At 45.2% G+C, this 21,930-nt stretch overlaps 1 protein-coding gene across 1 annotated transcript in view; it reads right to left on the bottom strand.

Annotated features, from left to right (window-relative positions):
- Positions 1 to 7,006: 7,006 nt before the first annotated feature.
- Positions 7,007 to 21,930, bottom strand: part of LOC141287456 (rho-related BTB domain-containing protein 2-like) — a 40,993-nt gene continuing 26,069 nt past the window's right edge. The window contains exons 9-10 of the mRNA XM_073819605.1: positions 13,509 to 13,614; positions 7,007 to 7,215 (exon numbers count right to left, since the gene is read on the bottom strand). Of these exons, the coding sequence (XP_073675706.1) occupies positions 7,007 to 7,215; positions 13,509 to 13,614 (315 nt within the window). The remainder of the gene's footprint in view (positions 7,216 to 13,508; positions 13,615 to 21,930) is intronic.

Below are 21,930 nucleotides of genomic sequence, written 5' to 3'. Positions count from 1 at the left end.
ATTCTCGATACGCGCATTAAAGTCCAGTTCTGAATCAAATGATTCCCGATACGCGCATTAAAGTCCAGTTCTGAATCAAATGATTCCCGATACGCGCATTAAAGTCCAGTTCTGAATCAAATGATTCTCGATACGCGCATTAAAGTCCAGTTCTGAATCAAATGATTCCCGATACGCGCATTAAAGTCCAGTTCTGAATCAAATGATTCTCGATACGCGCATTAAAGTCCAGTTCTGAATCAAATGATTCCCGATACACGCATTAAAGTCCAGTTCTGAATCAAATGATTTGACGCACTTTAAAGTCCTGTTCTGAATCAAATGATTTGCCATACACAATTTGAAGTTCCGTTTTGAATCAAATGATTCGTGATACGTGCATTGAAGTCCAATTCTTAACCAAATGATTTGCCATACACAATTTGAAGTTCCGTTTTGAATCAAATGATTCGCGATACATGCTTTAAAATACTGTTCTGAATCAAATGATTTGCCATACAAACTTTTTGAAGTTCCGTTTTGAATCAAATGATTTGCAATACACGTATTGAAGTCCTGTTCTGAATCAAATGATTTGCCATACTTTAAAGTTCAATTTTTAATTAAATGATTCACGATACATGGGTTGAAGTCCAGTTCTGAATCAAATGATTCGCCATATGCGCTTTAAAGTCCTGTTCTGAATCAAATGATTTGCCATACACACTTTTTGAAGTCCAGCTCTGAATTAAAAGATTTGCGATACGCCCGTTGAAGTCCAGTTATGAATCAAATGATTCGCCATACACACTTTTTGAAGTCCCGTTTTGAATCAAATGATTCGCAATACGCGCATTGAAGTCCAGTTCTGAATCAAATGATTCCCGATACGCGCATTAAAGTCCAGTTCTGAATCTAATGATTTGACGCGCTTTAAAGTCCTGTTCTGAATCAAATGATTTGCCATACACAATTTGAAGTTCCGTTTTGAATCAAATGATTTGCGATATGCGCTTTAAAGTCCAGTTTTTAATCAAAGGATTCGCAATACACACATTTAAGTCCTGTTCTGAATCAAATGATTTGCCATACACACTTTAAAGTTCCATTTTGAATCAAATGATTCGCGATAGATGGATTGAGGTCCAGTTCTGAATCAAATGATTTGCGATACGCGCTTTAAAGTGCTGTTCTGAATCAAAGGATTTGCCATACACACTTTTTGAAGTCCAGTTATGAATCAAATGATTCACCATACGCACTTTAAAATCCCCTTTTTGAATCAAATGATTCACAATACGTGCATTGAAGTCCAGTTCTTAATCAAATGATTTGCGATACACACTTTAAAGTCCTGTTCTGAATCAAAGGATTTGCCATACACACTTTAAATTCCTGTTCTGAATCAAAGGATTTGCCATACACACTTTAAAGTTCCATTTTGAATCAAATGATTCGCTATACACGTATTGAAGTCCTGTTCTGAATCAAATGATTTACAATACATGCTTTAAAGTCCTGTTCTGAATCAAATGATTCGCCATACGTGCTTTGAACTCACGTTTTGATTACACTGACAGTTTTGGTCAACCCCCGCCTATAAAGAGAGAAAAGTTTTCAAAAGCATCCCCTCTCTGCTTTTTTCACAAATCGCAACTTATATGCAACTTTTCTCTTCACAAGACGGCACCCATAATTGATGGCACCCATTCAATGCAAAGGATCCATTGGTGAGCAGGTCATGTAATTGTAAATTTTGCCAAATCTGTTCTGAAGAAGGAACAAACACATTTTTGTTTCTACAGTACATTTTTAGCAAGTTTTTATTTTGGGGTGAACTATTCAATATTTTTTTTCTTAAATATGTTAACAATTGTCTCATTTGTGTTTTTCAATTTCTCCTCCGGAATTCTAGGAGAAACGTCTGAGACAAAGTTGATATGCAAACAAGAACTTAATTAAGCCTAAAAACTCTGGGGAGATTAAAATGTGTTGAATGTACAATCATACTGTAGCACAAAATACCTGTCAAATCTCACTACATTCATATAATCACTCACATTTTGCTTTATATAATGTCAATGTTCTATAATAGAAACTAAAAACTCAACAAATGTAGAACATTTTTATATGCCAACAGGCTGATGCAACTGTCTTCTCATTTATATGATGATCGGTAGAAACTTTGTATACTGTAAATGATCCATTCCTAAAACCATCCATTTCCAAATGACTTTCAAATTTCTTGTAACTCTTTAGGATAAAACCTCATCACACTCTATCTTTATGTTAATGACAAGAGTCAGCAAATGTTCCTGAGTACTATTACAAATGCTTAATACGATACTGAAGAGTTCACTCATCCCACTGAAAGATTAACAGTCCATCATGTATTTTATAATGGAGGGTCACTCAATCTCTATTGTTCTGGATCTACATTCAAAGCACAGCATATAGTTATGGGTTTCTAAATTAAAACAATATTCATCAACATTCCCTTGCTGCCAGCTACAACAGCCTTGCACATGCAGGTCGGCTCTTAATCTGATTTATTAAAGCAGAAAAACATTCTGTAATATTAATTAGTTTACAACTGGGTGGAAATGCATAGCAGATTGTTTTTTTACTTTCCATAAAGTGATTTATTTTCCCTTTTTTCATTGTAGAGGTCAATCTCGTACTCTAAAGCTACTGTATTTCATCATAATAAGCCATTCTATATTTAAGGTGCTATTCGCTTCTATAACTATCACATTTGCTAGATCAGAAACATTCAAATCGCAAAGGGTTTAAGTTTATGTGAATCATGCTTGTGAGGTTTCCTCTCCTGTATGGTGAGGTAATGCACCTTAAATAGTTACGTAAATGTCAATTGCATTGTTAAAATTTCCTTATAGTATTAGAATAGTCATATAAATACTTTTTCCTAAGTCACTACTAGTTATATTAATATTTTAAAGACCCTAAAGTGCCCCTCAGAATGGGAAACATAGCAGGTGTAGGAAACACTCTACAAATACTAAAATGTAACATGCTGCGATGTTGCACTAATAGGATTGTCACGGGCCTGCCCGTGAAACTCATTCGAAAGCTATCTGGGAACATTTAAAATTGTGTTTTGTGTGTGGTAGATTGAAGTCATCCACCTTATGAAGCAGAAGTGAGCTTACTTTGGTAAAGACAGCAGCTAGTGCCCACACTTTGCTTGTCAGCAGTGTTGAGGCACTCTTTATATTCCCTGTAGAGAAGCCCGGTGTGACTGTTCACCTGGGATCCTGTTTTGAAGTATCTGGATGTAAGATTACAGGTTGTTAGTTGTTGTTGTTTTCCAGAATATTGTTATCGAGACAAAAATGCAGCTTTCTGGAGGCAATCTTGATGTAAACCTGAACTGCTTCTTATGATAGTACAAATACGTGACATTGTGTCAGTAAATGCTTATTTTGTGTAAACCCATACAGTGAAGGAAAAAAGTATTTGATCCCTTGCTGATTTTGTATGTTTGCCCACTGACAAAGAAATTATCAGTCTATTATTTTAATGCTAGGATTATTTGAACAGTGACAGAATAACAACAAAAAAATCCAAAAAATTATGTACAATAACTATTTGATCCCCTATCAAATTAGCAAGATTTCTGGCTCCCTGGTGTCTTTTATACAGGCCACGAGCTGAGATTAGGAGTACTCTTTTAAAGGGAGTGCTCCTAATCTCAGCTTGTTGCCTGTATAAAAGACACCTGACCACAGAAGCAATCAATCAATCAGATTCCAAACTCTCCACCATGGCCAAGACCAAAGAGCTGTCCAAGGATGTCAGGGACAAGATCGTAGACCTACACAAGGCTGGAATGGGCTACAAGCCCACCGCCAAGCAGCTTGGTAAGAATGTGACAACAGTTGGTGCGATTATTTGCAAATGGAAGAAACAAAAAATAACTGTCAACCTCCCTCGGCCTGGAGCTCCACACAAGATCTCACTTTGTGGAGTTTCAATGATCCTGAGAACGGTGAGGAATCTGACCAGAACTACACAGGAGGATCTTGTCAATGATCTCAAGGCAGCTGGGACCATAGTCACCAAAAAAACAATTGGCAACACACTACGCCGTGAAGGACTGAAATCCTGCAGCGCCCGCAAGGTCCCCCTGCTCAAGAAAGCACATGTACATGCCCGTCTAAAGTTTGCCAATGAACATCTGAATGATTCAGAGGAGAACTGGGTGAAAGTGTTGGGGTCAGATGAGACCACAATCGAGCTCGTTTGCATCAACTCAACTCGCCGTGTTTGGAGGAGGAGGAATGCTGCCTATGACCCCAAGAACACCATCCCCACTGTCAAACGTGGAGGTGGAAACATGCTTTGGGGGTGTTTTTCTGCTAAGGGGACAGGACAACCACACCGAATCAAAGGGATAATGGACGGGGCCATGTACCGTCAATTCTTGAGTGAGAACCTCCTTCCCTCAACCAGGGCATTGAAAATGGGTCGTGGATGGGTATTCCAGCATGACAATGACCCAAAACACGCGGCCAAGGCAACAAAGGAGGTCCTGGAGTGGCCTAGCCAGTCTCTAGACCTTAATTCCATAGAAAATCTGTGGAGGGAGCTGAAGGTTCAAGTTGCCAAACCTCAGCCTCGAAACCTTAATGACTTGAAGAGGATCTGCAAAGAGGAGTGGGACAAAATCCCTCCTGAGATGTGTGCAAACATGGTGGCCAACTACAAGAAAACATCTGAAATCTGTGATTGCCAACAAGGGTTTTGCCACCAAGTACTAAGTCATGTTTTATAAAGGGGTAAAATAGTTATTTGACTCATTCAAATGCAAATCAATTTATAATTTTTTTAAAATGCGTTTTTCTGAATTTTTTGGTTGTTATTCTGTCTCACTGTTCAAATAAAGCTACCATTAAAATTATAGACTGAGCATTTCTTTGTCAGTGGGCAAACTTACAAAATCAGCTGGGGATCAAATCATTTTTCCCTCACTGTAATCATTTGAATGTTGAATGTTTCGATTTTTACACTTGTCATCTGATAACATGTGAGGTTACAATTATTGAGAGGAAGAAATAGAGAAGACTGCTTCAGTCTAACACATAACCAAAAATATACACCACAGTGTGCAGGATAAACAAAGAGTCTTAAAGTATTTTTTTCTGTTGTGCACAAGTAACATTTAGCCTGAACATGTTGAAGAGCAAGACTAGAGCATAGAGATGCTCTAATCGTGTATAAAGTGGCCAAATAGGTTCAATACAAGTTAAGCTGTATCGACAGGCATAATGCTAAATAGCACAGAAAGTGCTAGAAGTCCAAGTCCAAGGCTGCATTTATTTGATCAAAACTACAGTAAAAATGTGAAATATTACTATTTGAAATACCTGTATTCTATGTCAATATGTTTTAAAATATAATTTATTCCTGTGATCAAACCTGAATTTTCAGCATCATTACTTAAGTCTTCAGTGTCACATGATTCTTCAGAAATCATTCTAATATGCTGCTTTGCTGCCCAAGAAACATTTCTTTTTATCGTAATTGTTGAAAACTTTTGTGCTGCTATAGATTTAGGAAACTGTGATTTGATACTTTTAAGATTTTTTATACATTTAAAAATTTAAGAACAGCATTAATTTAAAATAGAAATCTTTTGGAACATCATAAATGTTTTTACTGTCACTTTTGATCAATTTAATGCATTCTTGGTGATTAGAATTATTAATTTCTTTTCTTTTTATTTTGGTAATTTTGACTTGACTTGTAGTTTTTTTTTTGTTTTTTTGTTTAATGCATAGAACCAAGTCCTGCAAAAATGGCAACCTGTAAGGATGTGAATGTGAAGAAATGTGAAGCTCATTATTGAAGAACTTGCATGAACTATTCTTAGAAAATTGTTTTTTTTAATTATTATTATTGTTTAACTACTTTTCTAGACTATTGAGCATCTGGTAAGAAATTATCGACTTTCTGCGTGTGTATAAAAAAGTTCTTAATTAGTATTTCTGTCTTGTTTTGCAGTAAAATACTTTAACATCCTTGAAACAAAATACATTAATTTGCAAGATAACATAGCAGATAACATCTATCTATCTATCTATCTATCTATCTATCTATCTATCTATCTATCTATCTATCTATCTATCTATCTATCTATCTATCTGTCATTACTTTTGTTATACTGCGACTTTAGGTTTTGTTGCTATACTCTGTCTGGTGTTCATTTTTAATGTTTAATGCCTGGCCCTGTGTGTTTCCATTGTAAATGCCTTAAAGAACCCACAATTACTTTTTCTGTGATAATTAATGTTATGCCACTGATAATGTCGAAAGAGCTTAACTCACACTGAACCTGCAAATTGGTAACAGACTGATCCGGTTCTGTGAAGCCACGTCCACACGCGGCACTCCATGAATACTCAACCGTTAAATGTCATTTTAATAATACCTTTAGATGTTGAACGGTGGACACCATTTGAATCTTGAGAGCGTCGGCCTGTTGAAGTGGTTTGATTGTAGATTACCAAAACAATGAGGAATTCATGTTTGCTGGTTGCTCTAAAACGTTCCTGTGTTCTCGTCCTTTAGAGCTGAAAAGCACTTATTAGCATTTCAAGTTATGAATATGTGCAGTCCAGTTATGTATTTTTCTATACAGATGGCGATATGGTTATGTTTGGGGAACTGATGCTGGGTGTAAATTGTCTTTAAACAGCAAACTGAGCAGCACTCTACCACTGGAGGATGCCAAAGCTGATCTGATTTGATGAAAAATCCAACCAGTAGAGTGGAAAGACTCAACAATGTGCTTTTAGTCAAAGCCTTGTGTTGCTTAGACTTAGACATTCTCCATCCTGTTTGATTTTTGCTTTTTCTTCAGCAGCTAAAAGCAGGGCTTGGGCATTTTGCTCAATGGAAAATGTGAATAGGTAATCTTCTAGAGTTGGAAAAAGGCTATCATTCCTTGTTGTGTTTATATCCCACATTAAGGGCTGTTAGGTGGGTCATGCACCCTGAGAGCCGATCAGATGACTGCAGAGGAACCAGGAGAAGATGGAGAATTGGAGGAAGGTGAAGACGGTAGATTCCAGAAGAGCCACTTGCGTTTACACTGACGCTTTTGGTACAGGTAATCTTCTTTCTCACGCTCCTTGCGTGCCCGCTGATAGTGATCTTCTTCCTTCAGATACCACACCGGAGGCCAGCGATGCTTCTCAAAGTGCTCCAGGTTTTCTGCAAGGCAGAATGAGACTTAGCAATATCTTAATGCAGAACTGATTTCAATATTTAAAATAACAGTTTCATATCTGAATATTTTCATGTAATTTATTTATGTGATAGTAAATCTGAATTTTTGATTTGTTTGTTTATTTATTTACTTTTGCCACTTTTGCTGAATAAAATAATTAATTTCTTAAAAAAATATCTTACTGGCCCTAAACTTTTGAATGGTTGTGTGTACAAGATTAATTATTCTATTAAATATACAATTTGTGTTAAATATTAACAATATATTCAAAAATATGTCATTAATGTTAATAAATAATAAATATGTTAGCCTAAAAATACATTATTTACTCACTATAATGTTGTCCATTAAGTCCATTAAAAGGAGTAGTTCACTTCCAGAACAAAAATTTACAGACAATTTACTCATGCTCATCTTGTCTAGCTCTGTGTGTATTCTTTGTATTCTGGTTCAAGACAGTTAGGTTATGTCAAAAAACTCCAATCTCATTTTCTCCTCCAACTTCAAAATCGTCTCAGGTTATGTATGTAACCCTGGTTCCCTGAGGGAACGAGACGCTGCATCATACAACGCTTTGGGGAACGCCATTGGCGGGCCGCACTCTGAGTCATAGTCTGTTAATCAATCAGAAGACGGGAGTGACGTCACAGGCGCGGTGACGTCAGCGACCAGGAAGTATAAAGCACGTGCATTTGAAGCCGGCGGCAGCTCTTTTAGGAATGATGCGAGTCCTGCAGCGATGCGGGGATTATGGTCCATGACGCAGCGTCTCGTTCCCTCAGGGAACCAGGGTTACATACGTAACCTGAGACGTTCCCTTCCGGGAACTCGAGCTGCGTCATACAACGCTTTGGGGAACGAGATGCCCACGCCCCCATAATTCCAAGTCCCTGCCTAGTGTCTGCTAGGACAAGGGTGGAAAAAGTTGTGTCAGGTGAGCCTTGCCAGAACACAGGAACAAATCTCCGCCTGGGGAACTTGCCAGGATACGAGTGGTAATACATCTCTGTCTGTGACAACCACCAGACAAGAGGGAGATATATTTCTCAGCCCTCAGGCACACGAGGAGAAGGTAGTAGTCCTTTGTCTGGGAACGGCCAGAACAAGAGGGACACAAGTAGTGCCTGGTGAACTTGCCAGGACACTGGAATGGCTCCGCCTGGGGAACTTGCCAGGACGCGAGTGGTAATACATCTCTGTCTGTGACACCCACCAGACAAGTGGGAGATACAATCCTCGGCCCTCAGGCACATGAGGAGAAGGTAGTATTCCTTTGTCTGGGAACGGCCAGAACAAGAGGGACACAAGTAGTGCCTGGTGAACTTGCCAGGACACTGGAATAGCTCCGCCTGGGGAACTTGCCAGGACGCGAGTGGTAATACATCTCTGTCTGTGACAACCACCAGACAAGAGGGAGAGATACTCCTCGGCCCTCAGGCCCGCGAGGAGAAGTAATACACCACTTGCCTGGGAGACTGCCAGGCCAAGAGGGTAGGAATGCATCTCCTGTCTGGGGAACTGCCAGACCAGGAGGACTAAACATTCTCTAGTTCTAAGAGAAAACAGTCTACCTCAGTCTGGAGACTGCCAGAACACAGAGGGATAAGGAGTGCCTGGTAGTATTTGAGTGCCAGGACACGAGTAATACACCTTCGTCTAGGGAAATTGCCAGACCGAAAGGGGTAAAACATACTTTCCTTGATAGAGAAATGCGCCTTAAAGGATTGGAACTCTGCCTAGGGAAATTGCTAGGACAAGAGTAATAACACACCTCTATCTGGGAGCTACCAGAAGAGAGGGATAAATAGTGCACCTGGTGAAGATGCCAGGGCACAAGAGGATTCTGCCTGGGGATGCCAGGACAAGAATAAACGTACATGTCTTGTCTGGGGAACTGCCAGAACAAGAAGGATAAACTCTGGGCCTAGCCTTGTTGCTAAGGCGAGAGGACAAATGAGCCGGGAGTGGCTCTGAGGTCAAGTTCGTAAAACCTGATGAACGTTAAAGGTGAGGACCAACCCGCCGCACTGCAGATGTCCTGGATAGGGACACCTGCCATCAGAGCTTTAGAGGCAGACAAGCCTCGAGTAGAGTGAGCCTTGACTCCCAACGGAGATGGGAGACCAGAGGACTCTTAGGCAGTAGAAATGGCATCTACGATCCATTTACTGATAGTGGGCTTGAAGCCGGGCACCCCCTCTTAGGGGGGCCGTAACAAACAAAGAGTTGCTCTGATTTACACCACATGGCAGGTTATACTTCCGATGGTCGGGCTCCACGAATGGAGGAGGATAAAACGCTTGAAGCGTAATCGGCTGTGGTGTTGAAGACGGGACCTTAGGAACATACCCAGCTCTTGGGTAGAGAAATGCTTTGGCCAACCCAGGCACAAAGTCAATGTATAAAGGGGCCACCGAAAGGGCCTGCAGGTCCCTAACTCTCTTAAGAGAGGTAAGAGCAAGCAGCAGCGCTGTTTTCAAAGTAAGCATACGATCAGAGACCTCTTTTAAGGGCTCAAATGGAGGCTTACATAGAGCTTTTAACACCACAGCTAAGTCCCACGTGGGGACTCTCGGTTTCACTCGAGGCCTCAGCCTGAGTGCACCGCGGAGGAAACGTGTGACCAGGGGGTCTCTGCCCACTGAGAGGCCACCATGAGGGGCGTGGTAGCCGATATAGCCGCCACGTACACCTTCAGGGTGGAGTGAGCTAACCCTGCGGAAAGACGAGTCTGCAGGAACTCCAGTACTGTAATGACCGGGCAGTGAACTGGGTCTAACCGACGTTCATGACACCATGAAGCAAACAGGTTCCATTTAAGGTCATAAAGTTTCCTCATAGAGGGAGCTCTGGTTTGAAGAATGGTCTCGACAACCTCGGTTGGGAGACCAGCTTCTATGAGTTGTGCCCCCTCAGAGGCCACACCCATAACTTCCACATCTCTGGGTGGGGGTGGCAGATTGCGCCCCGAGCCTGGGAGAGGAGGTCCCTCCTGACGGGAATCTCCCATGGAGAACCGTCGAGGAGGGCGATTATATCCGAGAACCCCCCTGGTGGTTTATATAATAGACCACCGCAGTGTTGTCTGTACGGACCAGCACATGACGGTTTCTCAGGTCTGGAAGAAAATGCTTTAGGGCCTGGAATACGGCCAGCATCTCTAGGCAGTTTATGTGCCAGGAGAGATGGTGATCGCTCCATGGACCGTGGGCTGAGTGGCCACTCATGACCGGTCCCCACCCGGTGAGGGATGCATCTGTCGCTAGCGTGACGCGGCGGCAAGGAGCTCCTAACACCGGACCTTGCGATAGGAACCAGGGCTTCTTCCACATGTTCAAGGCACGTAGGCATCGCCGCGTGACCTTGATCTTGCGAAACGGGTTCCCCCTCGGGGAAAACCCCCTGGTTTTGAGCCACCACTGTAGCAGTCTCATGTACAGCAGACCAAAAGGTATCACGTTGGATGCAGCTGCCATAAGACCTAACAGTACTTGGAACTGTTTGACAGTGAGGGACAGGCCTAGCTTGACCGCATTTACTGCAGTAAGTATCGACTCGATCCGAGCAGGTGCCTGCATCGTGGTCGAATCCCAAACTACACCTAAATAAGTGGTTTTCTGCAGTGGAGAAATCACACTCTTCTTGGTGTTGAGTCTCAACCCCAGCTTTTTCATGTGAGCAAGAACAACATCTCAATGTTGAGCTGTTAACTGTTCCGAGCTGGCTAGGATCAGCCAGTCGTCTATGTAATTGAGTATGCGGATGCCCTGGAGTCGCAGAGGAGCCAGAGCAGCATCCACACACTTTGTAAAAGTTCGGGGTGAGAGTGCTAGGCCGAAAGGAAGAACTCTGTATTGGTAAGCTTTGCCCCTGAAAGCGAACCTGAGAAACTTCCTGTGTTGAGGAAGGATGGAGACGTGAAAATATGCGTCTTTTAGATCTATCGTGACAAACCAGTCCTCAGACCTGATTTGAGACACGACATGTCTGACAGTTAACATTTTGAACTTCAGTTTTCTGACTGAGCGGTTTAGCTGTCTGATTTCTAGAATGGGCCGCAGCCCCCCATCCTTCTTGGGAACAATGAAGTACCGGCTGTAGAACCCGGATTCTCTGTGTCGAGGAGGGACCACCTCGATGGCCTCCTTCCTCAGGAGAGTTTTTACTTCCTGTTCCATTACCAGGCCCTGCTCGGGGCTTACAAGAGTAGGAAATACCTCGCTGAAAGGTGGCGGCGGAGCGCCGAATTAGAAGTAATACCCTCTCTCTACAGTACGCAGGACCCATGTAGATACATTCGGCAGTAGTTTCCACGCTGCCAGAAAATCTACTAAGGGAACCAGCCTCTCGAGACTGGTTTCTGGATTTATTTGTGGAGCTGATTCGGTGACCTGTAACAGCGTACTGACAGGATGCACCTAAATTAATTGCTCTGAGGACCCCCGTGGGGGTTGCGAACTCTCTAGGTCCGCTACGTTTCCGGGCGGAACAACTAGAAGATGATGTTCGCAGGAGATTGCCGCGCCCTGTAACACTGGCAGGGTTAACTGACAGATCTCCTGAGGGGGCCCGAGGAGGGGCGGTCACCATGAACTGTGGTGAACCGCCTGCCACCCCGAGAGGGGCTGCCCTCACCAGCCCTGAAACACGACCGTCAGGGCCGTTTAGCCAAGGACCTCCTTGACTGGAGGATGACCCTCAGGTCCGGCCTCGTCTTAGAGCCCCCGGCTTAGAGTGTTGCTGAGCCCGCCCTCTAGGTCTTGCCGGAGGGGTACGGGTAGCAACACTCCTCTTCTGTGCCTCCCGGTGTGAGGCGAACGGGGGGGGGGCGGTTGGTGTTCAGCAACGCTCTCCACATCAACCTCCTCGGAAGAAGCGTTGACTCCTCCTCTTGGAGGGAAGGAACCGCAGTGCGGGCTTCCTCATCCAAGAGGAGGTCAATCGATCCACCATGTGAGGAGAGAGATAGGGGATCACCCGTCTCAACTCTCTCTAGTAGATCGAGCTGCGATCCCCACGAGTGCAGCTGCCGCTCCGCCTCGACGGAAGCGGGGCCAGACCCGCGAGGAACGCTAGCGAAAGCCCCTTCCTCGAAGAGGGCTTTCCGGGAGCGGAGCACCCGCAGTGGAAGACGCTCACACTGCGGGCAGCCAGCCCCCGCAAGAGCTGACCTTGCATGCTCCATACCCATGCAAGCCGCACATAGATCGTGTGTATCCCCACCAACAATGAAACGTTGGCAGGGAGGGACACACCGTCACACCAGCTGCTCAACCGCTCTTTTAAAAGTTCTTTTTCCCCCTCTTTTAGTTGACATATTGCTCAAAATAAAGTAGTGCAAACTGGCACTGAAAAACAGCAATATGCAACAGACATACACAGACACAGAGCGCTCTCGCTGAATGACAAAAGCTGCCGCCGGCTTCAAACGCACGTGCTTTATACTTCCTGGTCGCTGACGTCACCGCGCCTGTGACGTCACTCCCGTCTTCTGATTGGTTTACAGACTATGACTCAGAGTGCGGCCCGCCAATGGCGTTCCCCAAAGCGTTGTATGATGCAGCTCGAGTTCCCGGAAGGGAACGCCCTACATCGCTGCAGAAGTACCGACCCAGTGTTTAAAAACTGAACGTGCACAGGAGATCAAATGCCCTTTACAAAAAAAAAAAAAAAGGTAAAACAGTGATGTAGGATGATTTTACAGTTGGAGGTGAAAATGAGATGGGAGTTTTTTTTTGACATAATACAAATACGGAATACACAGAATACACACAGAGCTGACTTTTTTTTTTTTTTTTTTTTTTTTTTTAGAAATAACTCATCTGGAAGTTCAAACACCATAGATACCATAGAACTCCACTATATGGAGAGAAATCCTGAAATGTTTTCCTCAAAAACGACTGAAGAAAGAAAGACATGAACATCTTGGATGACAAGGGGGTGAGTAAATTATCTGTACATTTTTGTTCTGGAAGTGAACTTCTCCTTTAAGTCAATTTAATATTAAAGAACAATATACTGTACAATATAATACAATAAACATGATTATTAAGAAGATTTATAGCAATTATGAGAACTAATGCAACTGTAGATGAAGAATCTTGTAAATGATGCATGCAAGCTACAATTTGTTTTAATACAAAAGTCTGTAGTAGAAAAAGATGGCAAATGAATAATCTTAACAAATCAGGTCTCAGTTTTATAGATTGTCATGTGTCAATATTAATTATGAAGTTAAAATAAATGTAATATTGAAGAGTTAACATTACTGAATTACCTGTAGATTTGGCTTTCATGTCGCGAGGGAATTTGCGACAGACTCTGTTGTAGTTGGTGCAGATGTGATGGAGGCACCAGTCAGTCAGCTGATGAGCACAGTGGAACTAATGGGAACAATCATATACAGTAGATGAAAACACTATGGAGAAAATTAAACATTTCTGAGTTGATTCCCCTCCTAGACCCATAAACAACATCTATTTGGTTCCTGATCACTCCTAAAACATTTTTATTCATGTCACTTTGGCTACGTACACACTGTCAATTCACCATTTAGTTCTTAATCCTGTTCTGCACACACAATACACACAGTTCAACAATTTACTGGAGTGACAACTTCATTCTACAGCCGAATAAAAAAAGTGTAGTGACAAGTGTATTTACATAAATTCTATGCAGTGTGTACAGAACCAAACTCAACAACTTGTTGTTATAGATGTATTTAAATAAGTATCAGAGTTGTCTCTCTTCTCTATGTGCAGTGCAATAAAGCACAGGAAAAAGGTACATGCCTTGATTCATTTGTATTGCCAGATCCTGCAAGAAAAAACTGTGAACAACCCAAACCTAAATAAATCAGAAATACTTTATATATAGTAAAAATAGATAAAATAGCGCCAAAACACAAGCCCAAAAACACCCATACAGAAGCTACAGACAAAAAAAAAAAAAAAAATCTTTGTCAGTTAGTGTTTGCAAGTTACACAGAATCAGAGCAAACCTGTTGAGTGTTGTACTCTCAGAGTTAAAGCCTTTCCTCACTGAGCGCAAAAAATGTATATCGTACATGCTGGAATAAAACAACAGATTCTTATGAGTGCTTCCACATAGGCCGCGAACATCCGCGCAACGAAAAAGTGTTAAAAATGTCGTTAAAAATGTTGGTTTTTTTAACGACCTGTCTGACTAATCTTTTCAGTTTTGCAAAGCGAAAACACGGCTGTCCAATAAGGTTTGAGCATTACATCACACGCCCGGAGCAGCTGCTGTTGCACAAAAGGACGAGAGTGACGGCGCTGTTTCGAAAAGCAGTGTAAACAAACACAAAAGAAGAGTATTCTGTGAGAGAAGAGGATGCGCTCTTGTTATCATTGCATCTGAGAACAGATGGTTATTCTCACATGTTCTTAATATAAATTCTATTAATTCTCCACTGAATTGTGTGATCTGGAGGAGAACACTGTCGGTTTTCTTCCACGTGCGTGAGTGTTATACGAGTTTGAACGTGTTCACTCTCTAGATCTTCTGTATTTAAAAAATAGATTTTTCTACATTGTTCTTCATTTTTCTACTGTTCTACACATGAAATATGAAAGCAAACAGATATAAAATATGTTTATGATAATAAGCAGTGCAATGTGGAGTTACACCGCGTTCCAAATTATTATGCAAATGATATCTTACTCTGGTTTTCATAATTAGTCAATGCAAATGACAGTCAGTATGATTTTTAAGTCATCAACCATTAGGGTATAATTCGAATTTTATTGAACAAACCTCCTAATGATAACAGTATTTATTTCAAAAATAAAAAACTGAAAATGCACTGTTTCACATTATTATGCACAACAGAGTTAAAACATTGTATAGGTTGTAAAGAACTGAAAATGGGCATTTGCTGAATTTGCAGCATTAGGTGGTCATATTTACTGAAATCAAAAGCTATTTCAATCAAAAACATCCTAACTGGGCAAGTTACATCTTACCATAGGACCCCTTCTTTGATATCGCTATCACAATTCTTGCATCCATTGAATTTGTGAGTTTTTGGAGGGTTTCTGATTGAATTTGTTTGCAGGATGCCAGAATAGCCTCACAGAGCTGCTGTTCCCCTTCGGGAACGTCGAGCTGTGTCACTACGCTTTGGGAACGCCTCCAGCGTAACCACGCTCTGAAACACGTGTCTAATCAGTCCAATAGGAAAACGCGCTGTGACGTCACGGACGGGGTGACGTCATGAACCAGGAAACTATAAAGCACATGCGGTGAATGCAGCCGGCAGCTTCTGTCTTTCAGTCGCGCTCTGTGTTGAATATGTTTGTCCTCTCAGTGCTGTTTTTCAGAGCCAGTTTGCTCTACTTTTATTTGAGTGCTGAGATAGATAGAAAAAAAAAGGGCGATAAAAGCAAGAGTTTCAAGCGTTGTGTTCCTCCATGCCCCAGATACATCACGGCTGAGGACACACACACGCTCTGTGTATCTTGCTTGGGGGCGAAGCATGCCCAGTCAGCCTTCGAGGAGGCTGACTGTGTGCATTGTTTGCGGCTTCCTCTCCGCACGCTTCGCTCCCGGAGGGCTCTTTTCGAGGAAGGAGCCCTCGCTAGCGTTCCCCGTGGATCAGGCCCCGCTGCTGCCGAGGCAGAGCGGCGTCTGCATTCGTGGGGTTCGCAATTAGATCTAGTATCGAGTTTGGAGACGGGTGAACCCCTTTCTCCATCCTCCCCTGCTAGATCGCTGCCCCTTTCTGGTGTGGAAGCCCGCTCTGTGGCTTCTTCCCTCCAGGAGGAGCGCTCAACCCTCCGTTTGTCTTCTTCTGAGGAGGAGGACGCGGAGATGGTTGAGGAGGCTGGTCCCACGCCCTCCCAGCCTGTCGAGTACGAGGAGTTAGTGGAGGTGATCACACGTGCTGTTGCCAAATTAAAGATCGAGTGGCCAGACGTGGTGACTAAAGTTCAAACTGACACAAGGTCCAAGTTAGATGAAAGGTTTTTACCATCCAAAACCACACCTCCACGCCGAGGCCTTCCATTCTTTCCCGATCTCCACACTGAGGTGTCGAGATGGTGGTCTAAGCCATTTTCCACCCGCGTCCACTCCCCCACCACCGCCATTTATTCCAATGTGGCGGGGGCACGTGAGCACGGGTATGGGGCGATGCCGCAGGTCGAGCAGACACTTTCAGCTATCTGTCCCCTAGTTCAGCATCGTCCCTGAAGGCCTCGGCACTCCCCAGCAAGGCACTTAGAACTACATCATCCTTGCTGGGGAAAGGGTACTCGGCAGCAGGTCAGGCCGGAGCATGCCTACACACTATGGCGGTGCTCCAAGCATATCAGGCCGACCTGCTGCAGGAGCTTGATGAGGGCGAGGACGGGGCAGCGGTCGACGTGAGTGAGCTCCGCCGCACCGCTGACCTCGCTCTGCGTGCCACCAAGGAGACCGCCCGTGCCATTGGGCGGTCCATGGCAGTTATGGTGGCCGCGGAGAGACATCTCTAGCTAACCCTGTCAGATATGAGAGACCGTGACAGGGCTTATCTGTTAGATGCCCCGCTTGTCCCTGCCGGCCTGTTCGGCGATGCAGTTGCGACTGTCGTCGACAGGTTCCAACAATCACGGCAACAAGCGGCGGCATTCCAGAGATTTCTTCCTCGCCGCTCAGGCTCTGGGGCTGCTGGACGGGAGCAGCCCCATCCGAGTACCCGCTCCTCGTACCGCGACCAACAGAAGCAGAGCGTCGCGATGCGTGCTCCTCCCCAAGGAGATCAGGGAGAGACCCTCAGGCGCTCCAGGTCGGGGGCTTCTAAGCCGAAGGTCGACCTGAGGGCCGTCCTTCAGGCAAAGAAGTCCTCGACAAAAAGGCCCTGACGCCCATGGCCCAGGGCCGATGAGAGCAGGCCCCCCTGGGGGAGGACCCTCCCCCCAGTGCTCTCGAGAGGCCGGTCTGCCAACCCTGCCACCTCAGGTGCTTCAGGGCGCAGCGGTCCCTCAGCAGCCCCTCTCTTTACATCCGCCCGTCTGTACCGACGGTGCAGAGGGGCTCATCATCTCTAAAACCACCAGAGGTCAGCCTCGAGAGGCTGATTCCCTTAGTAGAACATTTAGCAGCGTGGAAACTTCTGCCAAATGTGTCTCAATGGGTCCTGCGAACAGTAGAAAAAGGATACAGAATTCAGTTCGGCGGCCCTCCGCCATCTTTTCAAGGGGTTCTAGCCACTGCGGTGGCCCCGCAGCAGGCTCTGGTCTTAGAACAAGAAGTAGACACTCTTCTAAAGAAAGGGGCCATCGAGGTGGTCCCTCCAGATCTCAGAAAGTCCGGGTTTTACAGCCGCTACTTCATTGTTCCAAAGAAGGATGGAGGTCTGCGTCCGATTTTAGACCTCAGGCTGCTCAACCGTGCAGTACTGAGGCTCAAGTTCAGAATGCTTACTGTCAAGCAAGTTGTATCACAAATCAGGTCCGAGGACTGGTTTGTCACAATAGATCTCAAGGACGCATACTTCCATATCTCCATCCTTCCTCAGCACAGGAAGTTCCTCAGGTTTGCTTTTGGGGGCAAAGCATACCAGTACAGGGTTCTTCCGTTCGGTCTAGCACTCTCACCCAGAACTTTTACCAAGTGTGTAGATGCGGCACTGGCTCCGTTGCGACTCCAGGGCACAGAGAACCACCTATCTAGGAGTAGTTTGGGATTCGACTACGATGCGGGCACAAATGTCTCCCGCACGGGTACAGTCAGTTCTCAACGCAGTCGCGAGAGTCAGACTAGGCCACTCACTCACTGTAAAGCAGTTTCAGGTTCTGCTAGGTCTCATGGCAGCAGCGTCCAACGTTATACCTCTTGGCCTGCTGTACATGAGGCCCTTACAGTGGTGGCTCAGGACCAAAGGGTTTTCCCCGAGGGGCAACCCGTTCCGTATGATCAAGGTCACGCGGCGCTGCCTTCGTGCCTTAGACATATGGAAGATACCTTGGTTCCTGTCTCAGGGCCCGGTGTTGGGAGCTCCATGTCAGCGTCTGACACTAACTACGGACGCCTCCCTCACCGGCTGGGGAGCGGTCATGAGTGGCCGCTCAGCCCGAGGTCTGTGGAGTGGACGCCAACTGTCGTGGCATATCAATCGCCTGGAAATGCAGGCCGTGTTTCTAGCTTTGAGACACTTCCTCCCAGACATCAAGAATCACCATGTGTTGGTCCGCACCGACAACACATCGGTGGTCGCTTACATCAACCTCCAAGGTGGTCTTCGGTCGCGCCCCTTGAACAAGCTGGCACACCAGATCCTCGTGTGGTCCCAGGGGAGACTCCTCTCATTAAGAGCAGTCTATATTCCTGGACATCTCAATGTGGGAGCAGACGTCCTGTCGAGGCAGGGGCTGAGGCCCGGGGAATGGAGACTCCACCCAGAGGTGGTGGAGGTCATTTGGAACAAGTTTGGCAAAGCCTAAGTGGATCTGTTTGCGAACCAGGAGACAACACATTGCCCCCTTTGGTTCTCTCTGAATCATCCAGCTCCCCTGGGGCTGGATGCTATGGTACAGGTGTGGCCGAGGCTCCGCCTGTACGCTTTTCCCCCGATCGCTCTGCTCCCGGGAGTTCTGGAAAGAGTACGCCGGAATGGAATTCGTCTTCTACTAGTGGCCCCATTCTGGCCAGGTCGAGCCTGGTTCTCGGACATAATCTCCCTCCTAGACGGCCCCCCGTGGGAAATTCCCGTCAGGAGGGACCTTCTCTCACAAGCGGGCGGTCTGATTCTACACCCCCGCCCGGAGTTGTGGAAGCTGTGGGTGTGGCCCCTGAGGGGGCACATCTTTTAGCTTCAGGTCTCTCAACCGAGGTTGTTGGGACCATACTCCAATCCAGAGCTCCCTCGACGAGGAAGTTATACACCAGGAAGTGGAATATGTTTGTTCTTTGGTGCACGCAACACCACATTGACCCAGTTCACTGCCCAGTAGGCTCAGTGCTGGACTTTTTGCAAGCCCGCCTTACGGCCGGTAATGCACACTCTACGTTGAGGGGCTACGTGGCGGCTATAGATGCCTTCCATGCTCCCTTCGGCGCTACCTCCCTCGGGAGACTTCCCCTGGTGTCACGCTTCCTCCGCGGTGCGCTGAGGCTGAGGCCCCCGATGCGCTCTCGTGTCCCTACGTGGGACCTGGCCGTGGTACTTGAGGCTCTCACTAACTACCCTTTCGAGCCTATTGAGGATATCTCAGACAAACTGCTGTCCTTTAAAACAGCCTTTCTTTTGGCTATCTCCTCCCTTAAGAGAGTGGGTGATCTTCAGGCCCTTTCAGTGGCCCCCTCCTTTCTAGACTTTGCACCTGGAATGGTCAAAGCATTTCTGCACCCCAGAACGTGCCCAAGGTGCCCTCTGTTGTACCGCGGCCTGTAGTGCTTCAGGCCTTCTGTCCTCCTCCCTTTAAAGAACCGGGACAACAGAAGCTTAACTGTGTGTGTCCACAGAGCTGCCCTGTGGAGGAAGACGGACCAATTGTTTGTGTGTTTCGGTCCTCATAACAAAGGTCTTCCAGCTTCTAAGCAGATTCTAAGTCGGTGGATTTCGGATGCCATTTCTTTATCATATAAGTCCTTGGGCCTTCCCTCTCCATTGGAAGCCAAGGCACACTCTACCCGCAAGGTTGCGGCTACCAAAGCTTTCCTGTCAGGCGTCTCCCTGCAGGACATATGTAACGCTGCGGGCTGGTCCACGCCACTTACGTTTGTGAGGTTCTACGAGTTAGACCTCCCTCATAGCCCAGGCTCTCAGGCCTTGCTTTCTGATGCCCCTACCACGAGTAGGGCCCTTTAACGTGGGGCTTCCCCCCCCCCTGTTTATCCTGCTTGTCAGCAGCAATGATCTCGGGCTACTTTCGCCCCTATGTTATCTATGAGCTAAGGCTCTCTCTATCCTGCTTTATCAGCAGTAATTATCTCGGGCTACTTTCGCCCTTATTTATCAATGAGCTGAGGCTCTGTATACTCTGCTTTGTTAGCAGTAACTATTTCGGGCTACTTTCGCCCTTATATTTCTATGAGTGAAGGCTCGCTGATTACTCTGCCTTAGGGCATTATCTCTCAGGCTACTTTCGCCTTTTTCTGCCTACTAGGCAGCCAATATTGGGCATACATGCCCCCTTTTCCCTGCTACACATTCAGCAGGTCTTTGAAATTCTGGTGGCGTGGGTATATCGTTCCCAAAGCGTAGTGACGCAGCTTCCCCGAAGGGGAACGCCTCGGGTTTCGTATGAAACCCTAGTTCCTCGAGGGAACGAGACGCTGCGTCGCTGTCCATAATTTCGGCATCCCTGCAGCGCTCCTGGTGGCAGAAGCTGCCGGCTGCATTCACCGCATGTGCTTTATAGTTTCCTGGTTCATGACGTCACCCCGTCCGTGACGTCACAGCGCGTTTTCCTATTGGACTGATTAGACACGTGTTTCAGAGCGTGGTTACGCTGGAGGCGTTCCCAAAGCGTAGTTACGCAGCGTCTCGTTCCCTCGAGGAACTAGGGTTTCATACGAAACCCGAGGCGTTTTGATGTGAACTGCCTCCCACCCACATAGATCTTTTGCTTGAGGATGCTCCAAAGGTTCTCAATCTGGTTGAGGTCAGGGGAGGATGGTGGCCACACCATGAGTTTCTCATCTTTTATGCAGATAGCAGCCAATGACACAGAGGTATTATTTGCAGCATGAGATGGTGCATTGTCATGCATGAAGATGATTTTGCTACGGAAGGCACAGTTCTTTTTGTACCATGAAAGAAAGTGGTCAGTCAAAAACTCGACATACTTTGCCGAGGTAATTTTAATACCTTTAGGGATCCTAAAGGGGCCAACCAGCTCTCCCCCTATGATTCCGGCCAAAAACTCCACCTCCTTGTTGTGGTCGCAGCCTTGTTGGGACATGTTCCATCCACTACTCCATCCATCTGGACCATCCAAAGATGCACAACACTTATCAGTAAACAAGACTGTTTGAAAATGAGTCTTCATGTATGTCTGGGCCCACTGCAACCGTTTCTGCTTGTGAGCATTGGTTAGGAGTGGCCAAATAGTAGGTTTATGCACAACTGCAAGCCTCTGGAGGATCCTACACCTTGATGTTCGCGGGACTCCAGAGGCACCAGCAGCTTCAAAAACCTGTTTGCTACTTTGTAATGGCATTTTAGTAGCTGCTCTCTTAATCTGATGAATTTGTCTGGCAGAAACCTTCCTCATTCTGCCTTTACCTGCACGAACCTGTCTGTGCTCTGAATCAGCCTCAAATCTCTTCACAGTACAATGATCACGCTTACGTTTTCGTGAAATATCTAATGTTTTCATACCTTGTCCAAAGCATTGCACTATTTGAAGTTTTTCGGCAGCAGAGAGACCTTTTTCTTTCCCATATTGCTTGAAACCTGTGGCCTGCTTAATAATGTGGAACATCCTTCTTAAGTACTTTTCCTTTAATTGGGCTCATTTGGCAAACTATTTATCACAGGTGTCTGAGATTCATTTCAGTGATCCAAAGAGCCATGAGACACAATACCATCCATGAGTTTAATTGAAAAACAAAAAACTGTGTGTTTATGACACTTACATCCAATTTGCATAATAATTTGGAACGCGGTGTATTAAACATACTAAGTGTGCATGTCTGCCTATTATAGAATCCAACTACAGATCACAATCAGAAGTTATTACAAGCACTCG

The sequence above is a fragment of the Garra rufa genome, chromosome 15, assembly GCF_049309525.1.
Source record: "Garra rufa chromosome 15, GarRuf1.0, whole genome shotgun sequence".
Classification (NCBI taxonomy): Eukaryota; Metazoa; Chordata; class Actinopteri; order Cypriniformes; family Cyprinidae; genus Garra; species Garra rufa.
Note: the sequence above shows the minus strand (reverse complement) of the source record. Positions and strands in the feature narration are given on the sequence as shown.